Genomic DNA, 19,987 nt, shown 5'->3' with positions numbered 1-19,987 from the left:
ACTGGGTGACTTTCACTTTTACTTGGGTCCTTTTCTATAAGGTATCTTTACGTTTACTCAAGTATGACAATTGGGTACTTTTTACACCACTGAAAATAGATACATCTTACAACCACTAGGCTAGTACTAGGAGCCTATCGAAAATGAAACAATGTGTGCATATTACTTCTCTCTACTTTAGAGCACTGTCTATCAACCGGTAGGGTGGCACCACGTTTGTTCATGTTTAACCTCAAATCATGTTTGGCCGCTGTTTGTGGAAAGTTTTCTGAATAAGCCTTGGACTTTCTGAATGTCATTCTCCCACACACTCATTGAACTTGTGACGGTGTTTGGCAAGGTTTTTGTCAGTTAGCCTACCTAGTAAAAGCTTACCTGTGGCAGCGCGCATACTCTCTGCCTGGCCGGTTTCTGTTTGTGGAAGGAGGGATCCCTACAGTCAGCGTACTAGAACTCTTCGATACAAGGGAGCGAAATCATTTTGTGGAGAAGACCTATCGTTAAAAAAGGTGGGTGCCGTTTAAAGTTGTACTTGTTTCCTAAGACAACTATAGTAGCCGAATGAGATTGTTTTCAGACCGATTAACTCATCTTTTGAAGATTGTGTACATACTCATGTCGGTGTCAGGCGGCCTATTTTCAGCTTTTGTCGCTTTATTTTCATTTGTTTCTCTCAACCTGCCTCTTCTGCACACCCTGAATGAAACCTAGTAAACCTATTCCTGTTTTAAAACAATTTTCACTTAAACATACTATCTATGGAGTCTAGACAATAGAATCCAGACTTGTGCAATTATTAAGTTCTTGAAACTAATGGGAAGTCCCCTTTTTATCCCCACCTTGTCTCCACCAACATTGTGGTTACTCCACAATACTAACCTAAATGACAGAGTGAAAAGAAGGAAGCTTGTACAAAATAAAAATGATCCAAAATGTGCATCCTGTTTGCAATAAAGCACTAAAGTAAAACTGCACAAACAAAATCGATGTCCTGAATATGTTTGGGGCAATGTTTGGGGCAAATACAACACATCACTGAGTACCACTCTTCATATTTTCAAGCATGGTGGTGGCTGGATTATGTTATGGGTATGCTTGTCATCGGCAAGGACTAGGGAGTTTTTTGGGGTGTTATAAAAAGACCAGGAATAGAGCTAATTACAGGCAAAATCCTAGAGGAAAACCTGCTTCAGTTTGCTCTCCAACAGACAGAGACAAATGCACCTTTCAGCAGCACAATAACCTAAAACACAAGGCAAAATATACACTGGAGTTGCTTATCAAGACAACATTGAATGTTCCTGAGAGACCTAGTTACAGTTTTGACTTAAATTGGCTTAAAAATCTATGGCAAGACTTGAAAATTACTGTCTAGCAATGATCAACAACAACTTGACAGAGCTTGAAGAATGAAAAGAATGTGTGCAAATATTGTACAATCCAGGTGTGCAAAGCTCTTAGAGACGTACCCAGAAAGACTCACAGCTGTAATCGCTGCCAAAGGTGGTTCTAACATGTATTGACTCGGGGGTTGAATACTTATGTATTTGGATTTTTTCTTCATTTAAAAAAAAATAATGTTTGAATTTTTCTTCCACTTTGACATTACAGTATTTTTTGTAGATCGTTGAGAGAGAAAAAGACAATTAAATCCACAACAAAATGTGGAAAAAGTAAAGGGGCGTGAATAATTTCTGAAGGCACCGTACAATGTAAAGTGCTTTAAGCACCAGCAAAAAGTGCATAGGGTCCTACCGGTATAAAGGCAATTCATTATGTATTGCTGAAGTGCTTATAGTTGAATCCCATTGAGCTTTGACTCTGCCACCTGTTATTCACTCATTCCTTGTGAATTAAGTCCAACTCAATTTTCACCTCACCACCTCTGCTCACTGGGTGGGAGCCTATAGCATGACATGTTTTTCATTCACAAAGTGTTGAATGAATAACTCAAAATAAATGTGTGGTTGTGTACTGCATCACAAGACATCTCAGTTCACCCAGCGAGGGGTGTCATGCACCCCAAAATCTAAGGGGGCACAAAGTATGCAAGGATGGCTGGGGTGTGCTCCAGAGGGGGCCTAGTCCCCCCTGTCTGCAAGTTGGAGAATTTATCATTTTCAAACACCTGAAACAGCATTTTCCTGCAATCTATAGAGCCATAATCATTATTCTTAATTCTGTAAAAATATATATATATGCATGCATGAATGAATGAATCTGGGTAGAAGATTAAAAGGAATGTGAGTCTTATTCAATACATTTAGTTATTGCTTGCCTTTCTAAATTCTTAACAACCTTGCCAGCAGGCATGCCAGCTAAGCTAGATAGACAAGCTAGCTACTATAATTTGATTGATAGCCTGAAATAACTTATTGGAAGCTAGTTATGAGGTTGGAAAATTGGGAATCTATCTGGACTGTTTAAAGCCAAAACTAAACAGGACAAATCTGAGGGGGCACGTGCCCCTGTGCCCCCTATGGGCATGACGCCTCTGCACCCAGCTGTTGTTCTGTGTAACATACTCCTTAAAGTTACATTGCCTTTTTCAACTTGTGTGTTGGTACAAGGGTTCAGAAGGACATGTGTGGGAGCCTCGGGAAGAGGCCATATTCTATCCAGATACATTAGTTTGTCTCAGCGCCTCCAGAGGAAAATGCAAGCTGGCCTTGTATTTGCCTCTGATGTGCTGCTTGATACAGAAGTTAGTCTTTGGCTGTAAAAGAGTTACCTGCATTCCTCTGTGTTCATATGATCCTCTGTGATCTCATACAATACACTTGTGTGACAGTGGACTCTGCATCTGTGCCCGGAGGGCCTAGGCTTGTTGTCATAGTATCAAATCCAACATTTTAGGATGACAAAAGCAAATTTGGTACTGTCGTGAAATGGCGTAAAGGATTAAGGAATAGTCTACAACTGTTACATGATGTATGTTAATTCGCCAAACTCTATAATGTTGTTTTTTATTGCCTTGGAAGTGTTTTTGATCTGTATCCTTCAGCCACAGAGCACTTTTATTTTTTTCTCAGCAGATCATTTCCTAAACAGGCCTGTTGTCACTATAAATAAAAACGGAGTTGTTTACTACTCTCTCCACCCTCGTACCTCTCTTTTCCCCACCCATCCTCTCTCTCCATTTTCCCCAGCCCTCTTACTGCAAATGGTAGGGAGTATCTTCTTTCAACCCTCCCCACCTTACCCCCATTGCCTCATCACCCATCTGAACCATTACTCTCGTATCACGCTTCAAGACACTCCCTCAGTGCCCACTCTCTCCCCTACCCCCAGTGCCCCATCACCCATCTTAACCATTACTTTTCCCTTCACCTTTCCAGCCTCTTCACTCACCCCCTCTGAAGCCCCTTTCTCCTCCCTGTGTGGTGCTCTGCCCCATGATGAGTGCGCAGCCTCGGAGGATCCGCCTAAAGCCCTGGCTGTTAGCCCAGGTGAACAGCGGGAGGTACCCTGGCCTGCAGTGGCTCAGCCCGGACCACCGGATCTTCCAGATCCCCTGGAGACACGCCACAAGACACCTGCCCACCTCTGAGGAAGAGAACACCATCTTCAAGGTGAGAGGGGGGTCCATGCTGAGAATGGCATGACAGATCTGAATACTTAAACTCTGTATGCCGTCATTTGGATATCAAACTGTAGTTAGATCAAAGTTTTGTCTTAGATCTACTTTTTCTTTGATCACTACTGGCAAGTTGAGGAACAGACATTTGTCAAAAGCTAAACCATTTTCAGAAGTGTTTAATCAAAACAGCACAGACATTACTCCCTGAACTTCAAGTAGCACATTTCAAAAAGTATTTCTAAGGAACTACGTTACTAAACACAGCAAAAAAAGAAATGTCATCTCACTGTCAACTGCGTTTATTTATAGCAAACTTAACATGTGTAAATATTTGTAGGAACATAAGATTCAACAACTAAGACATAAACTGAACAAGTTCCACAGACATGTGACTAACAGAAATTGAATAATGTGTCAGATTTGCACCAGATTTGCCAGTTCTTGCTGTGAGATATTACCCCACTCTTCCACCAAGGCACCTGTAAGTTCCCAGACATTTCTGGTGGGAATGGCCCTAGCCCTCACTCTCCGATCCAACAGGCCCCAGACGTGCTCAATGGGATTGAGATCTGTGCTCTTCGCTGGCCATGGCAGAACACTGACATTCCTGTCTTGCAGGAAATCACGCACAGAACAAGCAGTATGGCTTGTGGCATTGTCATGCTGGATGAGCCTACAGGAAGGGTACCACATGAGGGAGGAGGATGTCTTCCCTGTAACGCACAGCGTTGAGATTCCCTGCAATGACAACAAGCACAGTCCGATGATGCTGTGACACACCACCCCAGGCCATGACGGACCCTCCACCTCCAAATCAATCCCGCTCCAGAGTACAGACCTCGGTGTAACGCTCATTCCTTCGACGATAAACGCGAATCCGACCATCACCCCTAGTGAGACAAAACTGCGACTCGTCAGTGAAGAGCACCTTTTTGTCAGTCCTGTCTGGTCCAGCGATGGTGGGTTTGTGCCCATAGGCGACGTTGTTGCCGGTGATGTCTGGTGAGGACCTGCCTAACAACAGGTCTACAAGCCCTCAGTCCAGCCTTTCTCAGCCTATTGCGGACAATCTACGCACTGATGGAGGGATTGTGCGTTCCTTGTGTAACTCGGGCAGTTGTTGCCATCCTGTACCTGTCCCGCAGGTGTGATGTTCGGATGTACCGATCCTGTGCAGGTGTTGTTACATGTGGTCTGCCACTGCGAGGACTATCAGCTGTCCGTCCTGTCTCCCTGTAGTGCTGTCTTATGCGTCTCACAGTATGGACATTGCAATTTATTGCCCTGGCCACATTACATTTACATGTACATTTAAGTCATTTAGCAGACGCTCTTATCCAGAGCGACTTACAAGTTGGTGCATTCACCTTATGATATCCAGTGGAACAACCACTTTACAATAGTGCATCTAACTCTTTTAAGGGGGGGGGGGGGGGGGGGGGGGGGGGGGTTAGAAGGATTACTTTATCCTATCCTAGGTATTCCTTAAAGAGGTGGTGTTTCAGTTGTTTCCGGAAGGTGGTGATTGACTCCGCTGACCTGGCGTCGTGGGGGAGTTTGTTCCACCATTGGGGTGCCAGAGCAGCGAACAGTTTTGACTGGGCTGAGCGGGAACTGTACTTCCTCAGAGGTAGGGAGGCGAGCAGGCCAGAGGTGGATGAACGCAGTGCCCTTGTTTGGGTGTAGGGCCTGATCAGAGCCTGAAGGTACGGAGGTGCCGTTCCCCTCACAGCTCCGTAGGCAAGCACCATGGTCTTGTAGCGGATGCGAGCTTCAACTGGAAGCCAGTGGAGAGAGCGGAGGAGCGGGGTGACGTGAGAGAACTTGGGAAGGTTGAACACCAGACGGGCTGCGGCGTTCTGGATGAGTTGTAGGGGTTTAATGGCACAGGCAGGGAGCCCAGCCAACAGCGAGTTGCAGTAGTCCAGACGGGAGATGACAAGTGCCTGGATTAGGACCTGCGCCGCTTCCTGTGTGAGGCAGGGTCGTACTCTGCGAATGTTGTAGAGCATGAACCTACAGGAACGGGTCACCGCCTTGATGTTAGTTGAGAACGACAGCGTGTTGTCCAGGATCACGCCAAGGTTCTTAGCACTCTGGGAGGAGGACACAATGGAGTTGTCAACCGTGATGGCGAGATCATGGAACGGGCAGTCCTTCCCCGGGAGGAAGAGCAGCTCCGTCTTGCCGAGGTTCAGCTTGAGGTGGTGATCCGTCATCCACACTGATATGTCTGCCAGACATGCAGAGATGCGATTCGCCACCTGGTTATCAGAAGGGGGAAAGGAGAAGATTAATTGTGTGTCGTCTGCATAGCAATGATAGGAGAGACCATGTGAGGATATGACAGAGCCAAGTGACTTGGTGTATAGCGAGAATAGGAGAGGGCCTAGAACAGAGCCCTGGGGGACACCAGTGGTGAGAGCACGTGGTGCGGAGACAGATTCTCGCCACGCCACCTGGTAGGAGCGACCTGTCAGGTAGGACGCAATCCAAGCGTGGGCCGCGCCGGAGATGCCCAACTCGGAGAGGGTGGAGAGGAGGATCTGATGGTTCACTGTATCAAAGGCAGCCGATATTTCTAGAAGGATGAGAGCAGAGGAGAGAGAGTTAGCTTTAGCAGTGCGGAGCGCCTCCGTGACACAGAGAAGAGCAGTCTCAGTTGAATGACTAGTCTTGAAACCTGACTGATTTGGATCAAGAAGGTCATTCTGAGAGAGATAGCAGGAGAGCTGGCCAAGGACGGCACGTTCAAGAGTTTTGGAGAGAAAAGAAAGAAGGGATACTGGTCTGTAGTTGTTGACATCGGAGGGATCGAGTGTAGGTTTTTTCAGCAGGGGTGCAACTCTCGCTCTCTTGAAGGCGGAAGGGACGTAGCCAGCGGTCAAGGATGAGTTGATGAGCGAGGTGAGGTAAGGGAGAAGGTCTCCGGAAATGGCCTGGAGAAGAGAGGAGGGGATAGGGTCAAGCGGGCAGGTTGTTGGGCGGCCGGCCGTCACAAGACGCGAGATTTCATCTGGAGAGAGAGGGGAGAAAGAGGTCAAAGCACAGGGTAGGGCAGTGTGAGCAGAACCAGCGGTGTCGTTTGACTTAGCAAACGAGGATCGGATGTCGTCGACCTTCTTTTCAAAATGGTTGACGAAGTCATCCGCAGAGAGGGAGGAGGAGGGGGGAGGGGGAGGAGGATTCAGGAGGGAGGAGAAGGTGGCAAAGAGCTTCCTAGGGTTAGAGGCAGATGCTTGGAATTTAGAGTGGTAGAAAGTGGCTTTAGCAGCAGAGACAGAAGAGGAGAATGTAGAGAGGAGGGAGTGAAAGGATGCCAGGTCCGCAGGGAGGCGAGTTTTCCTCCATTTCCGCTCGGCTGCCCGGAGCCCTGTTCTGTGAGCTCGCAATGAGTCGTCGAGCCACGGAGCAGGAGGGGAGGACCGAGCCGGCCTGGAGGATAGGGGACATAGAGAGTTAAAGGATGCAGAAAGGGAGGAGAGGAGGGTTGAGGAGGCAGAATCAGGAGATAGGTTGGAGAAGGTTTGAGCAGAGGGAAGAGATGATAGGATGGAAGAGGAGAGAGTAGCGGGGGAGAGAGAGCGAAGGTTGGGACGGCGCGATACCATCCGAGTAGGGGCAGTGTGGGAAGTGTTGGATGAGAGCGAGAGGGAAAAGGATACAAGGTAGTGGTCGGAGACTTGGAGGGGAGTTGCAATGAGATTAGTGGAAGAACAGCATCTAGTAAAGATGAGGTCAAGCGTATTGCCTGCCTTGTGAGTAGGGGGGGAAGGTGAGAGGGTGAGGTCAAAAGAGGAGAGGAGTGGAAAGAAGGAGGCAGAGAGGAATGAGTCAAAGGTAGACGTGGGGAGGTTAAAGTCACCCAGTACTGTGAGAGGTGAGCCATCCTCAGGAAAGGAACTTATCAAGGCGTCAAGCTCATTGATGAACTCTCCAAGGGAACCTGGGGGGCGATAAATGATAAGGATGTTAAGCTTGAAAGGGCTGGTAACTGTGACAGCATGGAATTCAAAGGAGGCGATAGACAGATGGGTCAGGGGAGAAAGAGAGAATGTCCACTTGGGAGAGATGAGGATCCCAGTGCCACCACCCCGCTGACCAGAGGCTCTCGGGGTGTGCGAGAACACGTGGGCAGACGAGGAGAGAGCAGTAGGAGTAGCAGTGTTATCTGTGGTAATCCATGTTTCCGTCAGTGCCAAGAAGTCGATGGACTGGAGGGAAGCATAGGCTGAGATGAACTCTGCCTTGTTGGCCGCAGATCGGCAGTTCCAGAGGCTGCCGGAGACCTGGAACTCCACGTGGGTCGTGCGCGCTGGGACCACCAGGTTAGAGTGGCGGCGGCCACGCGGTGTGAAGCGTTTGTATGGTCTGTGCAGAGAGGAGAGAAGAGGGATAGACAGACACATAGTTGACAGGCTACAGAAGAGGCTACGCTAATGCAAAGGAGATTGGAATGACAAGTGGACTACACGTCTCAAATGTTCAGAAAGTTAAGCTTACGTTGCAAAAAATCTTATTGACTAAAATGATAGTGCTGCTGGCTGGTGGAGTAGGCTAGCTAGCAGTGGCTGCGTTGTTGACTTAGTTTGAAAGTGTAGCTGGCTAGGTAGCCTCGGTAACTGGCTAGGTAACCTTGACAATTACTCTAACTACACAATTATCTTGGATACAAAGACAGCAAAGACAACTATGTAGCCAGCTAACACTACACTAATCAAGTCGTTCCGTTGTAATGTAATAGTTTCTACAGTGCTGCAATTCGGTAGACGGTAGACGTTGGCTAGCTGCTAGCTGCTGGCTAGCTAGCAGTGTTGACTAGGACGAAAATATCTGCAGTCCTCATGCCTCCTTGCAGCATGCCTAAGGCACGTTTGTGCAGATGAGCAGGGACCCTGTGCATCTTTCTTTTGGTGTTTTCAGAGTCAGTAGAAAGGCCTCTTTAGTGTCCTAAGTTTTCATAACTGTGACCTTAATTGCCTACCGTCTGTAAGCTGTTAGTGTCTTAACGACCGTTCCACAGGTGCATGTTCATTAATTGTTTATAGTTCATTGAACAAGCATGGGAATCAGTGTTTAAACCTTTTACAATGAAGGTCTGTGAACTTATTTGGATTTTTACAAATGATCTTTGAAAGACAGGGTCCTGAAAAAGGGATGTTTCTTTTTGTTTGTCACCCACACACTTCCTTATCCCATTCAGCGGAAAATGCATCAACTGTTTTAGTGAACTGAAAGAGCCTTAGTTTCATTTCCACTGCTTCTCTAGTGTCAAACCTCTCTGGGTGGTTACTGACCTCGTGTATAAGGATGTCCGCATGATATCCACTGCACCAACAGCAGTAATCGCCTACTCCCTGCCTCAGACATACTTTTGGCTGGAGTCATTTCCTCATTAGCCATTACCCTGTTCTCCATTTACAGTGCATTTGGAAAGTATTCAGACCCCTTTTTGCACATTTTATTACGTTACAGCTTTATTCTAAAATGTATAAAAATATTTTTTTCCTTATCAATCTACACCAATACCCCATAATGACAAAGCAAAACATTTTTAGACATTTTTGCAAATGTATAAAAAAATATATAAAAAACCAGAAATACCTTATTTACATTAGTATTCAGACCCTTTGCTATGAGACTCGAAATTGAGCTCCGGTGTATCCTAGGAAGTGTACCAAAAAAATTCTGCAGCACAAGAACACAGTGGCCATCATTCTTAAATGGAAGAAGTTTGGAACCCCCAATACTCTTCCTAGAGCTGCCCGCCCGGCAAAACAGAGCAATCGGGGGAGAACGGCCTTAGTTAGAGGTGTGACCAAGAACCCGATGATCACTCTGACAGAGCTCCAGAGAGTTCCTTTGTGGAAATGGGCAGTGGTGGGCCGTCAGGGCCAGCAAGGCCTTCTCTGCTGGCCTAAACATCATCAGAATATAATTTTTTTTTAAATATATTTTCCCACAAATATGTATTAAATTATTCCCCAGAGTAAGAGTTATACTCTTCATTTCATAGCTTTCCTCTTGGTTGCACTGCTTCCAGCCCCAGGTTGAGATTTGGAGGGCTGGTCTTTATGTTAGATCTTTTATCCAATCATATTCAGCCATCATGTGTTGCCAGGGGTCTAAAATCTGCCCTCAGGCCTTCAGAATCAACAGTGCGGGCGCTTGTAGCTTATAGTGAATGGAAATGAAAATTTAGTGTCAACCAATCAGCTTTAGAGTTGGCTATTGTACGCCTGCTGGCTGGCTCCAGTGTTACACAGGAGCCAGCTAGCAGGCGTAGTGCGTGCACGTCTTTTGATTGGATTACCAATATTGAGAGGCAGGTCCTATGGGCAGGTCTATGCAGATCTAGGAAACTGAATTTGATAAACAAATTAATTTGCGTACTACTAAGCTGTTTTTTCAACCCACAATGGCGGAAGGAGGAGAAGATATCGATTTGGTCGAGGATATAATTATAACGCCATTCTCAAGACGAACTTTTCAAGAAAAGTTAGACATTGTAAGGAGAGGTCGCCCGACGCCGACGCTACAAAGCCTGTCACAGGCGGGAAAGGGGTTCGTTCGCTCGCCACTTTCAAAGTTCCAACTACGAGCGCTATGGCTCCGAGAAGCACTGCAAACTGTACTGCTGGGAATGCCTATTATTTGTAAGTGATCGATTTGGTGTTTGGAGCCACACTGGCTTTGCCAACTTGAGTTGTCTAACCAAGGCAGCAACGAGACACCAAAGTACGGCTGGGTACTTACAAGCAATGGTGCTTTTGAAAACTTTTGGGGACACCGGAGTGGATCTACAGCTCAACGAACAAGCGTGCAGGGCAACGCAGCTGCACAATGAAAAGGTGAAGGGAAATATTGAAAAGACTCATTGATTGTGTCATGTTTTTGGGTAAACACTGTTTACCCAAAAATGTCAATTTGTCAATTTCAAGGTGACGCAACGCCTGGTTATACTGCGTTTCTGTCTAAATGTATAGTGTCTAGAGCCATGGCATCATAATGATGGTAATAAGAGGTGGATTAATTAGGGTGGGACTGTGTAGTACCTCACTGAAGGCCCAGGCCCCAGGCCCACGGCACGCCACTGGAAATGGGTGAACCTTCCAGAAGGACAACCTTCACTGCAGCACTCCACCAATCTGGCCTTTATGGTAGAGTGGCCAGATGGAAGCCACTCCTCAGTAAAAGGCACATGGTAGCCCACTTGGAGTTTGCCAAAAGACACCTAAAGGACTCAGACCATGAGAAACAAGAATATTCTGGCCTGAATGCCAAGCGTCACATCAGGAGGAAACCTGGCACTATTCCTGTGGTGAAGCATTGTGGTGGCAGCATCATGCTGTGGGGATGTTTATCAGCGGCGGGGACTGTGAGACTAGTCAGGATCGAGGGAAGGATGAACGGAGCAAAGTACAGAGAGATCCTTGATGAAAACCAGCACCTCAGACTGGGGTGAAGGTTCAACTTCCAACAGGACAACAACCCTAAGCACACAGCCAAGACAACGCAGGAGTGGCTTCGGGACAAGTTTCTGAATGTCCTTGAGTGGCCCATCCAGAGCCCGGACTTGAACCCAATCGAACATCTCTGGAGAGACATGAAAATGGCTGTGCAGCGACGCTACCCATCCAACCTGACAGAGCTTGAGAGGATCTGCAGAGAATAATGGGAGAAACTCCCCAAATACAGGTGTGCCAACCTTGTAGCGTCATACCCAAGGAGACTTGAGGCTGTAATCGCTGCCAAAGGTGCTTCAAAAAGGTATTGAGTGAAGGGTCTGAATACTTATGTAAATGTAATATTTCTGCTACAATTTCTAAACACCTGTTTTTGGGTTGTCATTATGGGGTATTGTGTGTAGATTGATGAGGGGGGGAAACTATTTAGTCCATTTTAGAATAAGGCTGTAACGTAACAAAGTGTGGAAAAAGTCAAGGCGTCTGAATACTTTCTGAATGCACCCTAGTTGTGATTAATGTGGTTGGTTAATGGCAGTGCAGTAACCCAACCATGACCCCTGTAAGCTTATGAAACAACAGAGTTAAAAGCTCTGCAGTGGCCAACTTTTTACAGGCACATAATGCCGAAATTAAATTGTTTATTCGTCATTTGTTCCATGGCACTTCAATTGGCACTGCTACCCTTAATAATTGCCCCATGGGGATGAATAAAATATATTGATTTGAATTTAATTTAACCCTCACCCATTTGATTCCATCCAGATGTGACCCCTTCTCCCATTCATTAAAATGTAAACTCATTCTCCTCCTTGCCTACCCCTCTCTTCCCCCAGGCCTGGGCTCTGGAGACAGGGAAGTACCAGGAGGGTCTGGATGAGCCTGACCCTGCCAAGTGGAAGGCCAACCTGCGCTGTGCCCTCAACAAGAGCCGGGAGTTCAAACTGAAATACGACGGCACCAAGGAGACACCCGTCCAGCCCTACAAGATCTACGAGGTCTGTGACCAGCCCTGCAACGGAGGTAAGAGTGTGTGTAAGCATGCAGGCTCATTGGCAGCTTTGTAACTCCTATCTGATTGTCTGTCTTTGAATTTAAATGAGTTCTTTTAGAATAACTTTGTTGAACTTGTCTAACCTCAGATATTAATGTTTTGTGAAATTAATGAGATTTTCTCCCCCATGTTGATGGCATATTCCTTTTGATTTGGTTTCAGACACAGTTGATGAAGATGATGAGGAGGTAAGGTGTAGACAATTACTTTTCCATTATTTCAGAACAATGTGTTACCACATTTTTCAGGTTGTTCTGAGATATCTCAAAACAATCTGAGAACAATTCCCATATATCAGTTTTTTTACATAAACATTAAAACGTGTCTTTTTCAGATGCCGAATATTGTTGGTCTCTCCATTGGTAAGTGTATACTGTCAATACACCTTTGCTACTGAGCCATGGGTGAATTAGGCAGAAATCGCTTGAAAGGTTAACCGTTTGAAATGTGTCACTATTGAAATTATGCAATGTCTTAAGTGTGTGTTTGTCCTCCTGTCTCTCTCAGACCCCAGAATTAGTGACCCACACAGTTTTCAGGCATTCCCTACTGCACATAGGATAGACATTCCCTTCAGCTCCCCTCTCAATGACATATATGGCACCCCCCACCACACCCCTATGTACTCCAATCCCAACGGGAGCATTACCATGGCAGCGCATCTCCCTCAGCCAACCATGGCTCCCCCGGAGTTTTCTGCCGACGTTCCATTGGTGGTGAAGTTGGAACATGGGGTCTTTGTGCACCCTGGACCCGTAGGACCCTCCAACAGCCTGGGGATGGGTGGAGGGAGCATGCAGCCTCCTGTGGTCACTGAGATGTCCCCCATGGTTCCTTCTGCTGCGTCTGTGGCTCTGGTTGCCCCTAACCCAGGTGCCGCCCCCATGGAGGCCATGTCAGGAGTCCAGAACCAGGAAGAAGGGCAGGCGGTGCCACCCTACAAATATGACCTGCTGAACAGCCTGCCATGTGAGTGGAATAGAACCTATAGGTCCATGCTGTGTTGAGAAGAATACTGCTTTATGTACAATGGATTTACTTTGGCAGTCAGGCACTAATGCAATAGTTCCTTGCATGTTATCCAAAAAATCATTCATTGTAATTCCCCTACCATAAAAACAGGGTGTCAACTTTATTTGGTATTGCAATACATTCACTCAGAACAGTTGCCTCCAATAGCCTATAATTCATCGAATGAGTCAATCGGGCATTAGTGTAGTAGTCTGGAATACGTGCCTGTCACACCCATCAAATGGAACACACTGCCAGCTGTCTGAAGGTGTGGGGGATGGTAAGACGGGTTCTGTAGTTAATTGGAATAGGCAAAATCGAGTTTTGCCCTTTTAATAGCTAAAGCGGTAATGTGTTATTCATTGATTCTCACCCCTTTTCAGTCTTATGATAACTTGGTATCAGAATACTATTGGGCATGATTAGAAAGAGCTTTATTCAATGATGACTTTTTGAAGTGCCCACAATTAATCTAACACTACATTATTTGACTCTGGTTTCAGTGACTGACCTAGACATGAAGTTCCTGTACCGGGGTCGCAAGATGGGCTCCCTGACGGTGAGTAACCACCAGGGCTGCCGGCTGTACTACGGCCACCTGGAGCCCACCCCGGAGCAGGTGGACCTGTTCGGCCCTGTCACCCTCAACCAAGTTCTCTTCCCTGGCTCGGCCGACATCCAGAACGAGAAGCAGCGGTTCTACACAGAGCACCTGCTGGATGTGATGGACCGAGGCCTGATCCTTGAGATCTGGGAGCAGGATATATACGCTATCAGGTTGTGTCAGTGCAAGGTGTATTGGTCTGGGCCGGGCATTGACGAGCAGGGGCCACCCAACCCTATGGAGAGGGAGAGGAAGTACAAAGTGTTCAGCCTCAATAACTTCCTGCACGGTGAGTCAGTCAATCCGTTTTATTGCTGGGTATTTTAGTCATCTAAGGCACAAGTTTCATAGTGTTTGAATCCCCATATGATCCCTCAAAACATCCTATTTTTCGTTTGAGATTCAATAACAACAATGCTGGACACCGTTGCCATGATTTTTCAGTTAACTTGAGGCTCTCTGAATATTTCAGTCACATGCTCATCCATTCTGTGAGTAAGCTCTTGAGTAGACCTTATTGCTTGTACTGCTATTGTTGCACAGCCCAGGCATCCACATGGATTAGCTGTAGAACAGATATCGCATTACAGGAGATAATCTTTATTTCTCCCTCTCATGCACACACATACCAACAACAGGGCTCATCTTGTTCCAGAAGGGTGAAACTCCCACCCCACCACCGTTTGAGCTCTACTTCTGCTTCGGGGAGGACTGGCCAGACCAACGGAAACCCAAGGAGAAGAAGCTCATCGTTGTGCAGGTGAGCAGAACAAATTGACCCCATACCCTTGTTGATCATTGACAGATACAGTACACACACACATGAAATGATAACAGGGACCCTCCATCCATTTCATGTCTAGGTGGTCCCAGTGGTGGCGCGGATCCTAACAGAGATGTTTTCTGGAGATATGTCCTGGTCCACAGACAGCATCCGGCTGCAGATCTCCAACCCAGACCTGAAGGACCAGACGGTGGAGCAGTTCAAGGAACTCCAGAGGCTTCTCCAGAGTCAGCATGGCCTGGGATCCTGAGTCAGGGGCCTCTTGCTGGGTCTTAAACAGGGCCTGTCCTGGATCAAGGCCTCGACAACCTTATTCAACTGCCTTTAATGTTTTGTGTGTTGGGATATTAGCCTTCTTTCAACCCTGAGCCTCCCTCAATGGAATCTTCATCCAGCCTAGAGCCCTGTATCTTGGGCAGAACTACTTCTACATCAAAATCCAGACTGCTGTATCCTCAATGTCTTAAATTATTTTTTAGAATTTCAATAAATACCATTGCAGTATTATTTTTTTAATAGTTGTAGCAGATATTACTCCAAGTGTCACTAATTTCTATCCATTTTCCTTTTGCAACACTAACTGGCTCTCTCAAGAATGGACATGGATGCTATGGAGCCAGAAATGTGACACACGCAAGCCAATGTTATTTTAAATGAATATGGTAATTTATTCCTTGACCAAAACAACTGTCAGAGGGTGTTTAAGTCAAGGCTTTGGGTGAAAGTATCCACTTGTACTGTCTCATCACCCTCAGATTCCATAGGCAATCTGGTCATACATGGACGTGAGGGTGAACCGGTCAGCAAATTACTCACCACCCTTCTATGGAGTTCTACACGCATTCACTGGAAATTTGATTAGTGTGAATGGGATCGAGGAAAAGTAGGGGCTTGTGTGGAAGTGTCTCCGGATATATTTCCGAGTTGCAGCTACTTAAATGTCCAGACGAATGCATGTCGGCATCTAAGTAGAAAACACCTATAGCACTCCAAATGCGTGTATGTGTTGTCTGACAGACTAGTGGCTCTGCAACAAAGAACACCTTGACCAACTGGTTACTTTTAGGGGTTGAGGGATCTGATATGAACAAACATGATACAGACAAGGGCACGTTTGTTCCTCACGGTCGTTTTTATTGTTGTTCACAACATGGCTACAACGCCGACGGTGTCTACCTCCAAGAATGGACGATGCCAGAGGTGGAAGAACAAAAAAAAAATATGTACTATTTGCCAGAGTCCCACTCGACCTGTCACAACTCTCCTTCCCTGGTAATAGAGAACAGTAAAACTCCAGCCAACATGTTTAAAAAGGTGACGCCAAATCTCCCAGCATTCCCTTCAACCATTTCCTAAATGCCTCCACAAAGCAGTGGTGACCATTTTGTGAAGGGCCTCGTGGGTTTGCTATTTATTTTTCTATATGGCACCGACAGCAAGACCATGTTAAAGTTCTAAAGACACATCCATGAAAATAAATCATTTCTCAATTTAAAAACATACAAGTCTTTTTTTTGATGCATTATGATTAGCAACCAGGCACATCCTTTGTTTTTTTCCCCCTTCCCTTGTTCTTTTTGAAGATGGATCCTGTAGAAATCCAACTGACGCAGAACTAATCCCATTTCTTTGAGTCTGTGAATTCTCCCTCCTCGGACATGCCGCCCTGCCCCGCCCCCTTTCAACCCTCCTGTTACTGTGGCGACAGTGAGGCAGGGGAGCGGAAGGGGGGGGGGCGTCTCTTCTCACACAGCCAAAGTCGAAGGCGCATTTAGTTTACGGGTTCACCCTGTCACTCCAATCCTTGCGATGCGTCTTGATTGGCTTTCCACAGTGCCAAATCCCGCCCATCTGTCCAGTAGGAGATCCCTTTAGATTCTCGTCTGCTGCGGTCTTCAGCCTTTTTGCCGTCACCTCTGAATGTTCGCCAAAATATTTAACCTGAGGAAGAAAAACAATGAAATTACAGTAAGAAATCAATGGAGATGTTACTGACACTTGCCAACCTAAATTCGATCAGATATTTTTTTGGAACCATCTAAAAGACATGAGGTGAGATGAGTCTGCAGATCCCAGTGGGGGGGGGCTGTTTGGGTTTCTGTGTTGATGCCTAACCTGGTGTTCTGGCAGAGCTCTTTGGGCGTGGCTATCGGAACAATCTGGTGAACTCCCGGATAGCCCAGCACACCTGCTTACACTCCTCCGCACTGGAGAGATGGAGAAAGAGGGGGTGGCAGGAAGAGGGGGAGAGCGAGAAAAGGGCAACGTTATTAATGTGGTGCATTTACATGGTAAAGGTTATTTCAAATGAAATAAGAAAATAAAGTAATTGATTAATTTATGCTCGCCATTTATTCAAGTTCACTTTAAATTAATCTGAACTGAAATGAACCCATGTCGAGCATGCGGTTTGTCTCACAAGACTCCTGTGAACTCAAGGTGCTCCCTGAGAAATACTATCTAGCGGTCGTCTGTCTGAAGCTCCCATTCCCTCAGAGAGACTATGTGAGGGAGGGTGGAGCGCTGGAAAACTGGGGCAGGAAAGGGATGCTTCTAGGCGAGCCTGAACATGTGGCAGGGAATCCATGAGGTTTCCCTACTCCGGTTTTCCAGCGTTCCACTGCTGCAGGAGCAGCTTGTTTGAGCATGCCCAGTGACACAAGCTCTTCCCATAAACAGCTAGGGAGTCGGCTACTACCCAGAGTTTCACCTGACATAACTCTTGAACCTATGAGGACAACACGTGGCTAGTTAGATCATTTCTGGGAGAAAAGAATGCACCAGATTACACTTGAGATGCATGGAAGGGGCGTGGTTGTGATATGCTCACCTGGTGACCTGCTTGTGGAAGTCTGTGAGCTGTTTGTGTGTGACTGTCAACGCCCCGCCTGACGTCTCCTTAGGAAGCCCCTTCAGCGCGTTCTCCAGCCAGCGGCAGAACGTCTAGAAGACATATCCGCAACGTTAAACATCAAACACACATCAGGAGGTAATGCAATTGTAGTACTACAACACTTTCTCACAAGGGAAAGTGCCGTCATGCTCATGTCATTGGAAGTGTGTGTGAATATGAATTGTGGTCCCTGTTGAAAGATATTCTCTTAGCGCCATCTTGTGGTATGACAGTGAGCACCTGTCGAAGACAGTATGTGTACTTTCAACTGAATATGTATTGTACAAGTACTGTCAGGAGTGGTAGAGCTAAGAGCGTGTGTCAATATACGTGTGTGACTCACCGGCCTGTCGAACACCATGATCTCCCAGAGCACCTCAGCCACATCGGGGAGTGTGTAAGGTGGCAGACAGAAGCAGCATGTGTGCATGAGCTGGGTGACCAACTGCTGTCCGTGCTGCCCCATGGCCTGGCCTATTAGCTGCTTTCGCAGCTCAAAGTCATCCTCGTGCTGCAACGGAAAAAAAAAAAAATGACAATCTAACTGACAGATTGTTGTTATTCAGAGGAGACTTTTGGTTGATCGTCAGACAGTGAATCCCCATGTTTGAGGGAGTCAGTTTGAGCAAGGCGAGGTTTGCTAATCTTGATGACATAAGGAACAATTTGGGATACAAATGTATTTGTAGATCAGTGATTCTGCAACAGAGACAAACAAACATTGACTGTTGAAATAGATTGACTTTGTTGGGGCTGACTCACGTCGTTGCTGACGCCCGTGTGGATGAGGTCTCTGACGAACTTCATGACGCTGCAGTTAGCGTCCCGGTGGTCCAGTGTGGTGGCCGCGATAGCACACTGGATTATGTGGACGATGATGCCACTGCTGAGCAGGGTGACGGGACTACGCTGGACAAACCTGCAGAGAGAAGACGCGAGAGAGAAGGGAAGAAAGAGGGAGAATCTTCTTTATAACCTGAATGCTGCTGTAAAACAACTATGCCTGTGTCAGGTCCCCAGCAATGGTTAGTTTTCATTCTTGCCACTCAGACAAAGCCCATTGAGTTGACATATAAAAGTGAACTTATTATTTCAAGGGAACGGAGCAACTGTTTGAACTGTGTTCCAGTTGATCATACCTGGTGGCGAGTCTGAAGAGGTCATCTACTGTGTCTGGGTGGTTACGGAGACCGTTGGGCTGCTCCAACAGCTGGAAGGTGGGCATACACAGAGCCTACGGGGAGCGAGAAGGGACAAAGTCAGTTCAAAACCAATAGAACAACCAGAGTTCCACTGCCACTCCAGTGAACTATGAGTACCTATGAAAGTGGTGTGTGTCCTACCTGTAGCATGTCTAGTAGACCTTGTCTGCAGCCTTCCTCCATGCCGTACTCATCCACAAGGATGCTGCCCAGATAAAGGAAGCAGGAGTGGGGATACACCTGATACACACTGACCATCTGAAACACCACACATTGAACATCTTTACACCTGGTACACAATGACCATCTGGAACACCACACATTGAACATCTTTACACCTGGTACACAATGACCATCTGGAACACCACACATTGAACATCTTTACACCTGGTACACACTGACCATCTGAAACACCACACATTGAACATCTTTACACCTGGTACACAATGACCATCTGGAACACCACACATTTAACATCTTTACACACTAACCATCTGGAACACCACACATTGAACATCTTTACACCTGGTACACACTGACCATCTGGAACACCACACATTTAACATCTTTACACCTGGTACACAATGACCATCTGGAACACCACACATTTAACATCTTTACACACTAACCATCTGGAACACCACACATTGAACATCTTTACACCTGGTACACACTGACCATCTGGAACACCACACATTTAACATCTTTACACCTGGTACACACTGACCATCTGGAACACCACACATTTAACATCTTTACACCTGGTACACAATGACCATCTGGAACACCACACATTGAACATCTTTACACCTGGTACACACTGACCATCTGGAACACCACACATTTAACATCTTTACACCTGGTACACACACTGACAAGGGCCTGACATTATCTTTTGGGACTGAATTTTTACCTGTCCGAAAGCTCAAGTCTGAAAATTGTGTTGTATGATGCAAGGAACCACTTTACCAATAACATTCATTATTATCACTGGTATTGACAATGGAATGCTGCTGGTCTCTGATCCCATGTATTATATCTCCTGCCGTTGTGCCTTGAGCAAGTAAAATACTGCACAGATATGCTACCGTATATAAAACACATGGTCGGTCAACCCTCCATCTGGAGAACTACTGGGTGTACAGGCTTTTTAGCCAACCCTGCTCAAACACCAGTCAGCTTATCAAGGTCCTGTTGAGCAATGTGGTGTGTTAGAGTAGGGCTGGAGCAAAATCCTGCACACCCAGTAGCTCTCCTGGACGAGGGTTGGCCACCCTGCAACATTACAACTAGGGATGCACGATATTAAAAATAAGAATCGGTGAACATATCGGAAGATATTAGCTAAAAATACTAACATTGGTATCAGTCCGATGTCTAGTTTAAAGCCGAT

The 19,987-nt window shown here is 46.3% G+C and overlaps 2 protein-coding genes across 3 annotated transcripts in view; one reads left to right on the top strand and one right to left on the bottom strand.

Moving 5' to 3' along the window:
- The first annotated feature begins 217 nt into the window (after positions 1-217).
- Positions 218-16,782, top strand: LOC120049858 (interferon regulatory factor 5-like). The gene is made up of 9 exons (XM_038996327.1): positions 218-509; positions 3,339-3,572; positions 11,883-12,069; positions 12,263-12,288; positions 12,435-12,462; positions 12,608-13,069; positions 13,615-14,004; positions 14,354-14,475; positions 14,579-16,782. Exons 2-9 carry the CDS (start codon positions 3,396-3,398, stop codon positions 14,747-14,749), a joined length of 1,563 nt encoding a protein of 520 aa, XP_038852255.1. The 5' UTR covers positions 218-509; positions 3,339-3,395; the 3' UTR covers positions 14,750-16,782.
- LOC120049857 (transportin-3-like) overlaps positions 15,613-19,987 on the bottom strand; it is a 21,785-nt gene continuing 17,410 nt past the window's right edge. For both annotated transcript variants that reach the window (XM_038996325.1, XM_038996326.1), the window contains 7 exons: positions 18,736-18,852; positions 18,532-18,626; positions 18,155-18,311; positions 17,736-17,903; positions 17,330-17,442; positions 16,615-16,706; positions 15,613-16,440 (listed from right to left, as the gene is read on the bottom strand). In XM_038996325.1, the coding sequence (XP_038852253.1) occupies positions 16,646-16,706; positions 17,330-17,442; positions 17,736-17,903; positions 18,155-18,311; positions 18,532-18,626; positions 18,736-18,852 (711 nt within the window). In that variant the 3' untranslated portion in view covers positions 15,613-16,440; positions 16,615-16,645. The remainder of the gene's footprint in view (positions 16,441-16,614; positions 16,707-17,329; positions 17,443-17,735; positions 17,904-18,154; positions 18,312-18,531; positions 18,627-18,735; positions 18,853-19,987) is intronic.

The sequence above is a fragment of the Salvelinus namaycush genome, chromosome 6, assembly GCF_016432855.1.
Source record: "Salvelinus namaycush isolate Seneca chromosome 6, SaNama_1.0, whole genome shotgun sequence".
NCBI classification, from domain to species: Eukaryota; Metazoa; Chordata; class Actinopteri; order Salmoniformes; family Salmonidae; genus Salvelinus; species Salvelinus namaycush.
The sequence above is the reverse complement of the archived record's forward strand: the minus strand, read 5'-3'. Positions and strand labels throughout refer to the sequence as shown.